Raw genomic sequence first — 11,756 nt, 5'->3', positions numbered from 1 at the left:
TTATTTTTAATCTAAATTCAAATAGTTAAATTCATCTTAATTTTATTTCTGATGATGATTTATTACCTCACATTGGCGTGTTGATTCTGACAGTGATACCTCGGTTGTTGAACACAACTCGTCCTAGATTCTTGTTTGAGCACTGAGGAGTTTGAGATCTGAACATATCATTCCCATAAGAAATAATGGAAAACAAAATAATTGGTTCTGGGGCCCAAAATTATACTGATAAACTCATTTTTCCAGGTCTTTAAATTGCTGTGGTTTTTTTTTTTACTTCTTTCATTTCACTGTCTCAGATGTTATTGCCACTAAAATGTTTATCCAAATTAACAGTACATTTTTCATCTCCTGCATGATCTGAGTTCTTTTGTCATGGATTTAAATGATTTTGTACATTTCACTACATTGGCCTCTGTAAACGTTTCACTACATTGGCCTCTGTAATCTCAATTTATTTTCCAATAATGTTGGCAAGTTGACTTAGCCATGTTGTTGCCAAACCAGACAAGTGGCAACCTGATTCAAATTTCCTGATGATTTCTTTCCTTAACTTATTGTGGTTCTTATGACTTCCCCTCAGTGTTACTTCTGGTATAACTCACTTTCTTTGGAGCCTGGCTACAGTATTTTATGCAAATAAAGCCAAAAGAAAAGCATGTGGTGAACGTTTTGATGCACTAATGCAAGCACGATTTTTGAGTGAGAGTCGACCTTAGACTAGAGCATCACCCCTTTGTGTCCAATATGACACAGGTCGTGTGACTCACCTTGGCGAGGGCTGACTCTTTCAAGTCAGATTTTTCAAGTCAAGTTTTCAGTTTGACTATTGAGCAAAGTTACGAACACCAAGCAGATTTTTTTTTCTTTCAAACTTTGCTCTTTGGATAGTGGAAATTTCAAGCTTGGAACCTTTTAATCACCAGGGTATAACAGTATATGCTGTTATTTAGTTCTGCAAGTTGTATTGGTGCTTATTACTTATTCATCCAAATAATTGGTGCGCATATTGACGAGTTCCAGACAAAGAAGGAAATACTTTTCATGACATGGCATATTACCTGTAGGATAATCTTGATGCTTTCATCAAAGCATCTGGATTACTAATATCGTGATATAAAGCAATTTGAAATGAATTTATTGTTGAGTACAGACAAATATGTCACTGTTTTACTTGCATGTTATAGCACACATAGAGCACTCCTGTGGGATTTGTTCACCAAGTATAAGCACTCAGGAATGTTTTTCATTTTTCCTTATTAAATTCTCTATAGGAATTACTTGATAAACATTTACAAAGGCATGTGCGTATTTTAGTGTCATTAATACATCTTCAGAACCTTTATTATATTCTTATATCAGAAATTCTTATACTGTAGCCCAAGTGCGGCCAGGTCTGTTGAGTAACAGCCACTACACGTACCCCTGGGACTGTATTGGGAAGAAGCGATAACGAACCTCACTCCCTCTACATTTTGTTTCAATCAAAGGAAATAAAGGAACTTGAGCAATGTTTGAGTATCGAGCAACTGCAAATTTCATTGGAGATTTATAAACTGAGCAGGGAAGCTTTAGATTTATCCTCGAATGAACTTAATAAGGTGGGCGAGATTGTTGACATTCCACATTTGTTAATGACCTGCTGAAAATCATGGAGTATGATGGCTGCAATCTGTGGTCCTGGGTCAGTTTGTTATAGGCTTTCTAAGGATACCTTTGACTCTTCTCGAGCTTACATGTGTAACTACCATATGCTTATGCAAACAGTTCTCTCCCAGGAAAAATGCACACAAGCATATAATGCACATGGTGTGCAAAGAATAATGTTCAAGGGGCTTGCATGGTTTGTAAAATGGTATAATTGTGTAAAATTACAGTAACTATTAAATTGTACTTAAAAGCTTGAATATTATGTAGAATTTATAATTCACCAATAGCTTCCTCAGTGTTTTAATAGTTATCTTAAATTTCTGGTAGTTAAGTAAAATATTGGACAGCTAAAAACGTGAAAAAGAAATGTATAATTTATATATTGAGTGGACCAGGGACTATGATTTCCTAAGAAAGACATCCTGAAACCATCCTTTTAGAATATGTTCTTATAACATATAGGTAGATATTTTGATACAAGTAACATGTCAACCACAAAAAATGAATATTGATCGGAGATTTTTTTCTCAGTCTTAAAAGTGCAAAAGGAGGTGGGTTCCTTAGTGAACTTTGGCTTTTTTTTTTTTTTTGTAGCTATGTCAGAAAACTTTATACGATCAAGAAACTGGAAGAACAATAAAATTGATTTTTGATGGGGTTATTTAAATTTATGACGTTCCTTTATTTTAATTTCTCTAAGATTTGAACGGACAAAAAGTTTGCATCCATTCAACAGGTATGTGGATGCAGGTTAGAGGGTGGAACTGCCTTGGGGTCAGTTGCTTGCCTATCAAGTAATTATAGTCTCAGACTACTTGTGATTTAAGAGACTATATTTTCTCTTTGGGACATTTCCGACTGATTTGTAATTTAAATGACTTTATAGTGAATTTTCTCTAATCAGGATCCACAAATTGTTACAGTATTTGACCGTTTCCTCTATCCTGTAGTTGATGAAACAGTTCCAACGTGTAGGTAGCATGCCTAATCATTTGAAAGAAAGCATTCTTCTTCTTCTTTGCTTCTGAAGGGGAGAGACTCACAGTTGCACCTCAGGTGGCAGCTCACATGCACTTAAAGATCCAGGTCAAACCCTGGTTGATCCTCAACAAAGTGAGATGCACGACCTTGTCTTTGGGGACTACTTATGCCGATTGACCGGGTGTCACCTGACATTATGGTCTCGAGCCTGGGGACGTGTTCTCTAAAGGTATTTGGATATTTCCGAGAACTTTTCATCATTTAGTCCTCTGTATGCTAGGAATTGACTTGATGGCCGTGGTTTGGTTTTGGATACTCGACGATATTTATAGATTTAGTCACCGCACATATAAGTATATAGGTAGAAATATCCTTTGTCAAATACTCTCTCTCTCTCTCTTTCTCTCATGAATGAAATTCCATCTGCCTTCCTACTCCTGTTCACCATGAGTGTCTTTCTATTAATCCACTTGCAGATTTTTGTTACTACTCTTATTGCAGGAATATGCGTGCAAGGAGAAGAGTACTTACCTTTGCTAACTTTGCTGCCTTGCATTTGGACCTCCCCGTGTTCCCCTCATTTTCATCATTTCATTGTATATTGCCTTTCCCCATCTCAAGTACTTTGAGAAAAGGGGGGAACCTGTGAAAAGGACGTCATCCTTGGTAGAGGGTGAGAGAAAGCGAGAAGGCTCTTCGAGGAGATGGGTGGACATCGTGCCTACAATGGGCTCGAGCATTACAGCTGTGAGGATGGCATGGCGCAGGCCCGCTTCCTTTTTCCCTTCTCCCCCAGCCCCGCCTCATGCCATTGTCAACTCTGGCAACTACTCGTCTTCCCCCGTTTCAAGAATTATGCTATTTCTAGAAGGTTAAGTAAATGGACTCATATTGTTTGTAAGTTTAGGCATTGATATTTTTCTTTCCAATTCAGCATAATTTTCTGGAGCTTCATCCAGGAAGTTCATTTTATCATTATGTATGAACCTGTGGGTGTATCAAGTGTGAAATCACTTTACTACTGGCTGAAAGGGTAGTGGGTTGAATCCCCACAGAAGTGCCAAAAGTGTCAAAAGACAGACCTAGAAATCTATTTCCAAAAGCTTACAGACTTGAAACCCCTATAGAACCGTTCTGCCCTGTATGCATGGAGTCACCATGAGTCAGTCCATTCCACAGCCACACAGAGTGGAGACAGAACAAAGCCCGCTGCTGTCACGTCCCTTCTGACTTTTTGTGACTGTGGGACAGACTGCTTGACAGCATTTCTAAGGCTGTAAATCTTTATGGAAGCTGACTGCCACATCTTTATTCCTTGGAATGCTTTGTGGGTTTTAACTATCAACCTTTTGGTTGGTAATTGAGCTATTGAACCACTGAACTCCCCAGGACACACTAGTATGGATCGATCTCTATTGATTAGTCACCTTTTCAAGGACAGTTGGGTGGGTTCCACTTTGAGAATGTTGCTATGAACATTCACATATAGATTGTTGGGTGAACATAGATTTTCATTATTCTGGAACAAAAAATCCCAGAAGTAGCATTGCTACATCGTCTGATAAGCCAGGCTTAGTTTTGGAAGAAATTGCCCATAAAGAGCAAGACACTTGTCATGATGTGACTATAAAAGCAAAAAAACAAACTCAGTGCCATCTCAAGTGTGTTCCATCTCACAACTGCCCTGTCGGACGGATCAGAACTGCCCTATGGGTTCCCAAGAATGTAACTCTTTAGGGGAAGAGAAAACCCCATCTTTCTCCCAAGGAGCTGCTGGTGACCTTGCAGTTAGAAGCCCAATACACTAATGTTTTCACTAAGGACTCCCCATTTAGAGAGGAAAACATACCGCACGTGATGTTTATAACCTGAGGGAATGACAGGAATGCCCTTTACTCATATCTGCAGACGGACACAGGGTCATATGGCGCCACTGACAAGCCGTGTCTGGTGGAAGTGATAAAATCAGGCTCAACTTTATAAACCCACATGATAGAGCAATCAGTGCTCGGACCGAAAACCAAGCATTGGTGAGGATTTGCCTGCGTACATATGCCTTTGGAGGGCTAGCCACTTACAGCCCCAGGCAGCGTGGCATTGAGGCAAAGACAGCCATCAGCAGTGTCTTCTTATCCAGGCTTACTCTGGAGTCTCTGCCTACCTCCTGACTGCTATGGAGCAAGGGGCACATGGAGACAGGAAGAGCAGTCGGCGGCAGCAGCTTGTCTAAAACTCTGTTTGCCTGTACAGAGCCTGGCTTACAAGTTATCTTCTCCAGAAACACTGATGCTGGCCTCCTCTCTGGACCCACTCATCTGAGACCACTGTCATACCAAACCTTCCTTCCGATCTGCAACCCAATTAGTAGCCTTTCATCATTCTCTCACTGCCTGTTGCATGAGTTTGTATATTTATTTTTTTGAAATAGTGTTTGTACCTGATACTCAATGTTTCGGTCCAAACCCTTAGTTTATTGAGACAGTTGCAAGTTATAATTGATTTAGTGTGTTATTCCCTCCAGTAACCTGACATTGTGGAAAGACCCACCAGGGTGTGCTGACGTATCATTACGTCCTATGGCTCCCTTTAGGAGGTGGTCTCGACATTGGCCTACCGTGTGACCAAGTAGTCCATGGATTGAAGTAATGTTTTTTGAATTGAAGTAAATTTCATGCCTACTTTTATATCCTTTGTATTTACCAATGGAACACTGAAAATTGCTTCTCCCCTCAAATGATGCTGAAGATCAAATAGTGAACTTAATTTGTGGTGCTTTGAGACCTGAAATTTGGGTAGCAAATTTTGTAAGGCTATTTTTCTAGAATGTGTCACTAAGTAGTGGGCGAGCCCAGTAGTTGGCCAAGGCTGCACATATTGACAGGGTTTTGTTTTTCTCTCGTTAACTCCACCTTGTGTGTGGGAAATATGCGTCTAGGAGATGTTAATGATTATTAATACATTAATGCATTTTTCATATATTTAAATTCATACTCAATTAAGTTTGTTCTTAAATGAAGCCCTTTAAATGTTCAGTGATTAAACTCTTGAGAGTACTATAGTAAATCTGTAACTAATTACATATGCTTCTTTTCCCCACAATTCTTATCCACATAAGCCCCATCATCTTGTAGTTCTCTTTTAAAATGTGTTTATAGATAGTTTCTTCACATGTACCTTGTGTCCCCTTTAAATAACTCTTGTTGTTTAAGCAGATATCTCCAGACAGTGGGTAAACTGTAGCTTTTGCAGCAAGACAATAATAAGGATGCTTATTCTTGTCTTTGCTTAGTTTTACAAATCGAACATGTAGTGCTAGTGGTTGTTGAGGGTTTTTTTATGCTGTGATTTTCTGCCTTTGCTATATGATTAGTCCTATAGAGTTTAACTTTTTCTCATTTTTAATTACTTTTTTCATAATTGACTTACCACCTAGGTCCTTGTGGTTTTATTTTCCTTTCCTGGTCATTTCAACATCTCCTTTCAAGATATGATTATTTTTAATAGCTGCAGAGTTTTATTTGAATAGATAAAACTCATAAATCAAGGCAATTTCAAAGCACATCATGGAATTCCATGGAATTCCAAGGAGGTAACAGGCTTGGAGCATCTGTGTTAGAGCCAATGAGTAGCGGAACTTATAGACAATTAGTGAAAGATGCGCTCAGAAAATCTCCAACTTGTGAACACCAGAAGTTACCCATCATTTTCAATGATGACAAATAATAGGTGCTGATTTTGTGTTGCGCCTAGGTGCTTGCACCTTCATGGGCTGGGATTTTCAAATGAGAAATACACTTGATTGAACCTAGAGAAGTATAATTCAACTATGTGAATTTACTTTGATCAAGTAAATAATAAGTTCATTTTGTTAAAAATGAGTACACCATGTGCAAGGAAGAACGTTAAAGAGTTTTGAACGGATTAATTGGTAGTCTGATTACATACACAAAGTGAGCAACTTGCCAATGCTAAAACAGCAGACCTACTGATGTTGTGGGTTGGACGAAAACTTCGCTGTACACGACTATCCTGTGCAATGTCTAACAGCATCTCTGGCCTCCACCCATTAGCTATTAACCTGAAGGCAACTTATAGCAGCAAGAAGTATGCCTCCCCCAGTTGTGACCATGAAAATTAGATCCAGACATTGCCAAATATACCCTGGAGTGGGTGCCAGCATTTTACCAGTGCCTGTAGCACATCCTACAGTTGTATTTTGTTTGAATTCACAATGATGACGGCCATGACTTCAAAGGTGTGGACTACTTCTTATATGATTTAGCTAAAGTCTAGTAGAGTATTTCACTCAGGGCTTGAGCAAGTGAGTTAATGAATGAATGAGTGAATAACAAATTGTGGACCTTACGAGGGATTGAGGGTAAACAGGAGTAGGCAGATTTTAATTCCTAACCGAAATTTATCTTTTACGTATGACACTTCATCATCCCTGGCATGCCTTCCGAACCATATGAATTCTTTCCATGAACCTTCATTAAAATATTCCCACCATCTCTTCATTGCATATTTGAATGCTCAGCCCTCCTTCACCCCGCTGCTGCCGTCAGAATACTTGTTTTTAATATAACTTTGGCTTCAAAATCACCCAGTGCCACTTCATACCCGATCCAAATTTGTCTATTTAAATTTCTCTCCAGCTTTTAGTAAAAGAAATCTGTGATCCAGGAGCGCAGACTGTTTTTGCTAACCCTCAGATATACCAAGCTCATTCCTATTCTGCATGTTTGCATGTGTTTTCCCCTGTTTGGGGTACTAATGTTCATTCTTTCCACCTGATCATGCCTTTGTATAGAATTGCCTTTCACATATTAATCATCAGGGAATATTCTTACTCATCACCAGAGAGTCAGTTGTTGCCCACACCCTTCCCAAAGCTATCTTCTGTGTTCTCTAGTGATCTTTACTTGCTTCTATTCATAAAGCATTGAATAAAACATTACTCATTTTGGCCTTTAGCAATATATTGCTTTGTTCAAAGTGTTAATGGTTTTGTGTAGACATTTTGCCTCTTCAACTAATTATTAAGCTCCTGGAAGGCAAGTGACCTATTTTTTTAATATTTCACCTACTCTATTTGTAGTCTAAGTACTCAGTAAAAACTTAGATGAATATACATAGATCTCACAAGATTAAAGAGGTAAAATTAAGACCATAATACTAAGGGGAGGAAATATTCAAGACCTAGATGTTAGTGATGTTTTTTATCATTGCTATGTTGTACCCTGGAATGTCCAATAATCTTGCCAGTGGGTTTTGAGTCTCCATATTATCCACACTCCTTCACATCTATCTGATTGCTTATTTTTGAATTTCTGAAACCTATTCCTATCGACACCTCATAATCATACAGGCTGGTGTGCTGCTTCCCTGTGGGCATTGTTGCTTCTCCACTAGAGGCCACTTATTTAACTTCAAGCTTTTAAGACCCCAGATGCTATATCTTTTAATACCCGGGCACCATCAGCTTTCTTCAACACATTTGCTTTTGTACCTGTTCTGTCTTCAGTGATCTTGTCAGGAAGGTGGGTATCATACAATGCCACATTACTAGAATAAACCGTTCTTATACTGAGGTAAGATTTAAGTAGAGGCCCAAAGTCCATTTGCTTCTTTATTGTATGTGTGTGTGTGTGTGTGTGTGTGTGTGTGTGTATACACACATACATACACACAGACCAATACACCTATCTTTATATTTTTACATATCTATATTGATATCTATATATAGAGTTTTTACTTTCTTATTCTTTCCTCTTTGTCTTTTTTTCCCCTCCTACTCCATTATCACTCTTTTACCCATCGTTCGCCTCACAGTAATTCCTCTCGAGACATTTCAATTGCTCAAACATGTCCAGGAATACTACATCCTCCTCACCATCAGTTTTAGAGCCCTTGCTGTTCCATGTCCCTGTTGTTATTTGCTCTTCACCCCCCTCCCTGCCCCGCCGACCCTGGAACCAATAGCAATGGTGACTGTATAGCCCCACTTGAGGGGAACGAATAACCGACTTGCTGGTGAATATATACAGTGGAAGAGCTACGATATGGCAAGACAAAATATATAATATAATAAAAATGCGGTACCTGGGACTAGGGTGGGAGGGAGGGGATATAGTGGAGCTGATATCAAAGAGCTCAAGAAGAAAGAAAATGTTCTTTAAATGATCGTGACAGCAATTGTTCAATTAGACTTGATCTAATTGAATGATGGATTGCTGTGATATCTCTATGAGCTTCCAGTAAAGGGAAACAAAAGTAAGTAATTTTGTATCCTAACACCTGATTGCAGAAGTCAAACTGACCCTGATGTCTTTTCCAGTTGCCAGAACCCCCTCGTTGCTGTCTGAATGGACACTTGAAGGAGCTCCTGTGAACACTGCAAGCATGGAGACCTCATCCATGCTTTCCTCACTGAATGACGAGTGTAAATCGGACAACTACATTGAGCCTCACTACAAAGAATGGTATCGGGTAGCTGTTGATACTCTGATTGAACATGGGTTAGAAGCCTACCAAGAATTTCTTGCCAAGGAACGTGTGTCAGAGTTTCTAGCTGAGGAAGAAATTAATTATATTTTGAAAAATGTTCATAAAATTGCACAGAGTACAACACATGGTACTGAGAATTCTTACGATGATACCTCATCTTCTGGGACCTATTGGCCCATTGAGTCTGATGTGGAAGCTCCAAACCTCGACTTGGGCTGGCCATATGTGATGCCGGGACTCTTGGGGGGCACACACATAGACCTCCTGTTCCACCCACCAAGGGCCCAGCTACTTACAATAAAGGAAACCATTCGGAAGATGATCAAAGAAGCGAGAAAGGTAATAGCATTTTTATTTTGAAATGAAAAATTTTAAACATGTCGTAAAGAACAGTGAGCAATATAACAGATGTGTGTGCTAATCAATCTCTGTCTATATGGACAATGCTTATTTTCAGTTGACATGTGTTAGCCATAGAAAAATTTCTCTTTCCCCATATAGTGGATGTATTTGAGAACAATAACCGTCAGTCCCAGCTAAAGATAGAGCTTGATTTCTCTTCAGAATGCAGAGAGCCCAAGAGACGTCCTGCTTCCAAAGACTAGTTTCTATGACTTGGAATAGGATGATTTCATATACTCCTATGTCCTAATTACTAAAATAGTTCTTAATATATAAAAGAAAAATGTATCTGTTTTGAACCTAGTACAACTTTTTGATCTCAACAGGAATGAACCGTAGTGTCTGTTCTATATCTGATTTATGCTATTGAATTAACCACATGTTTGTGGTTCATTTGTTGATCTTGTTCTGCCCTGTAAGGCAAGGCAGAACTGCTCCTGTGAGTTTCTGAATAGGGAACTCTTGACAGGAAGAGAGAAAGTTTCATCTTTACCCTGCTGGGTTGTGTAGAAACACTGAAATCAACCATGTCACGCAAAATTCTAAAGTAAGGTCCTAAGATACCTAGCATTTTAAGATGATTTAATTTATTTTAAGGCTCTTGGACAAATATTTATTTTGGCTTCTACATTTCAGAAATTGTATGCCACTGTTTAGACTTTATTTTAAACCAAAGTCATTGGGAGTTACCCAGCACCATGTTAGGCACTGTGGATTGTACAAAAGAACCTTTTAACGTTAACCTAAAGTTTAATAACTAGAAGTAAGAAGTTTTGTTTTCACTATCATGCGCCAATTGCTTTGTTGCACATACCATTAAAAACCCCAAGTCAAAGCCACTGGTGTTTAGTTGATACGGACTCCTATCGCCCCTGAAGTGTTAAATTAGGGCTGCTTCCAAGAGGGTCCACGGCTACACGTTTTCGGAGGGTCCATCTTTCTCCTACAGAAAGACTGGTGGCTCGAACTGATGCTCATTTGGTCAACAGTCCCGAGCTTTAACCACCAGGGTGCCTGCAGAAATGTTAGGATGTAGAATTTCACATCTAAAAGGAGGAGGCTCACCTGCTTGGTATTGCTTTCATCCAAGTCCACCAGACGTAGAAAGGCTTAGTAAGCATGCTTTTATGAGCTCCAGAAAAATAAGACTCTTGAAATCTGTGGTATCTCAGGACAGGTACCTGAAAGCCTAGGAATCTGTTAAGGAGACAGAATGTTCCAAGGCTAAAGTGTAGGCTTTAGAAAAATAAGGTGATTTTCCCTTGCCTCGTACCCCTACCCTCCTGCCCTTAAATAATCTGACTTTTAGTTATGTCAACTCCTTTAGCAGGATCACAGCAAAGAAGGTGTTAATCCATTATACAATTGTTAAAAATTGTCTCTAGATGCAGGCACACGTTGGCTATGAAGACTTGAGTGAACCGAGCTGCCGGTCTAATTTTCTGAATTGAACAATGAATATTTCTAAAACTGCTACCCTGTGTTCTGTGAATCAACTAGGCAGCTGTGTTTTGCAAGATGACAAAATTCAAAAACAAAATGCAAGGACATGTATGAGTCCTTGCAAATGAAAAAAGAATAAATACCGAGTGCTAATTTTTGTTTGGAAAGAATAATAGCTTTTGAGCCCTAGTGTTAACTGAAAATTAAAAGGAAGAAAAACAACACTGAAATTAAGATTGTTTTTATAGCACACTTACTAGCCTGCACCACAGATCATTCACTTTGAGGGCCTGCATTTCTCGGATGCCAAGATAATTCAGGGGATATCCTGAGAACTGAACATTCGCCATGACCTTAGTGCATTATTTTAATGTGGCAACTGCAGACAATGACCCTGTGAATGTAATATTCTCCACCTGATCATTGTCTTCTGGGAACTCCCCGTTCCCATGGTAAACTGAGGGAATCAAAGTCCATGCTGTTAGATGCTAGGGTAATGTTCTCTTCCATGAAAGGGAATGTTAGCTTCCTTTACATTTATTCAACTTGTGTGCACATACACAAGCTGAAGTCAAAGAGAAAATTGTTTGGAATTTGTAGATTTGGTGTATTGCAATGCAATATAAATCATAACAGATAATTCAGGTTATTTCCCCTTGTTTTCAAAAGCACTGGAGAATGTTGTGGTTTCTGCATATATGCAATAAATAGTGCGGTAAAATGGACTATATTTTATGTAAATCATATTTCTTAAGTATTTTGAAAGTTTGCTA

The 11,756-nt window shown here is 38.9% G+C and overlaps 1 protein-coding gene across 1 annotated transcript in view; it reads left to right on the top strand.

The window, feature by feature from the left end:
- Positions 1 to 9,004: 9,004 nt before the first annotated feature.
- The window catches only part of FAM83B (family with sequence similarity 83 member B), a 63,343-nt gene continuing 60,591 nt past the window's right edge, over positions 9,005 to 11,756 (top strand). The window contains exon 1 of the mRNA XM_075554058.1: positions 9,005 to 9,477. Within this exon, the coding sequence (XP_075410173.1) occupies positions 9,034 to 9,477 (444 nt within the window). The 5' untranslated portion in view covers positions 9,005 to 9,033. The remainder of the gene's footprint in view (positions 9,478 to 11,756) is intronic.

The sequence above is a fragment of the Tenrec ecaudatus genome, chromosome 7, assembly GCF_050624435.1.
Source record: "Tenrec ecaudatus isolate mTenEca1 chromosome 7, mTenEca1.hap1, whole genome shotgun sequence".
NCBI classification, from domain to species: domain Eukaryota; kingdom Metazoa; phylum Chordata; class Mammalia; order Afrosoricida; family Tenrecidae; genus Tenrec; species Tenrec ecaudatus.
The sequence above is the reverse complement of the archived record's forward strand: the minus strand, read 5'-3'. Positions and strand labels throughout refer to the sequence as shown.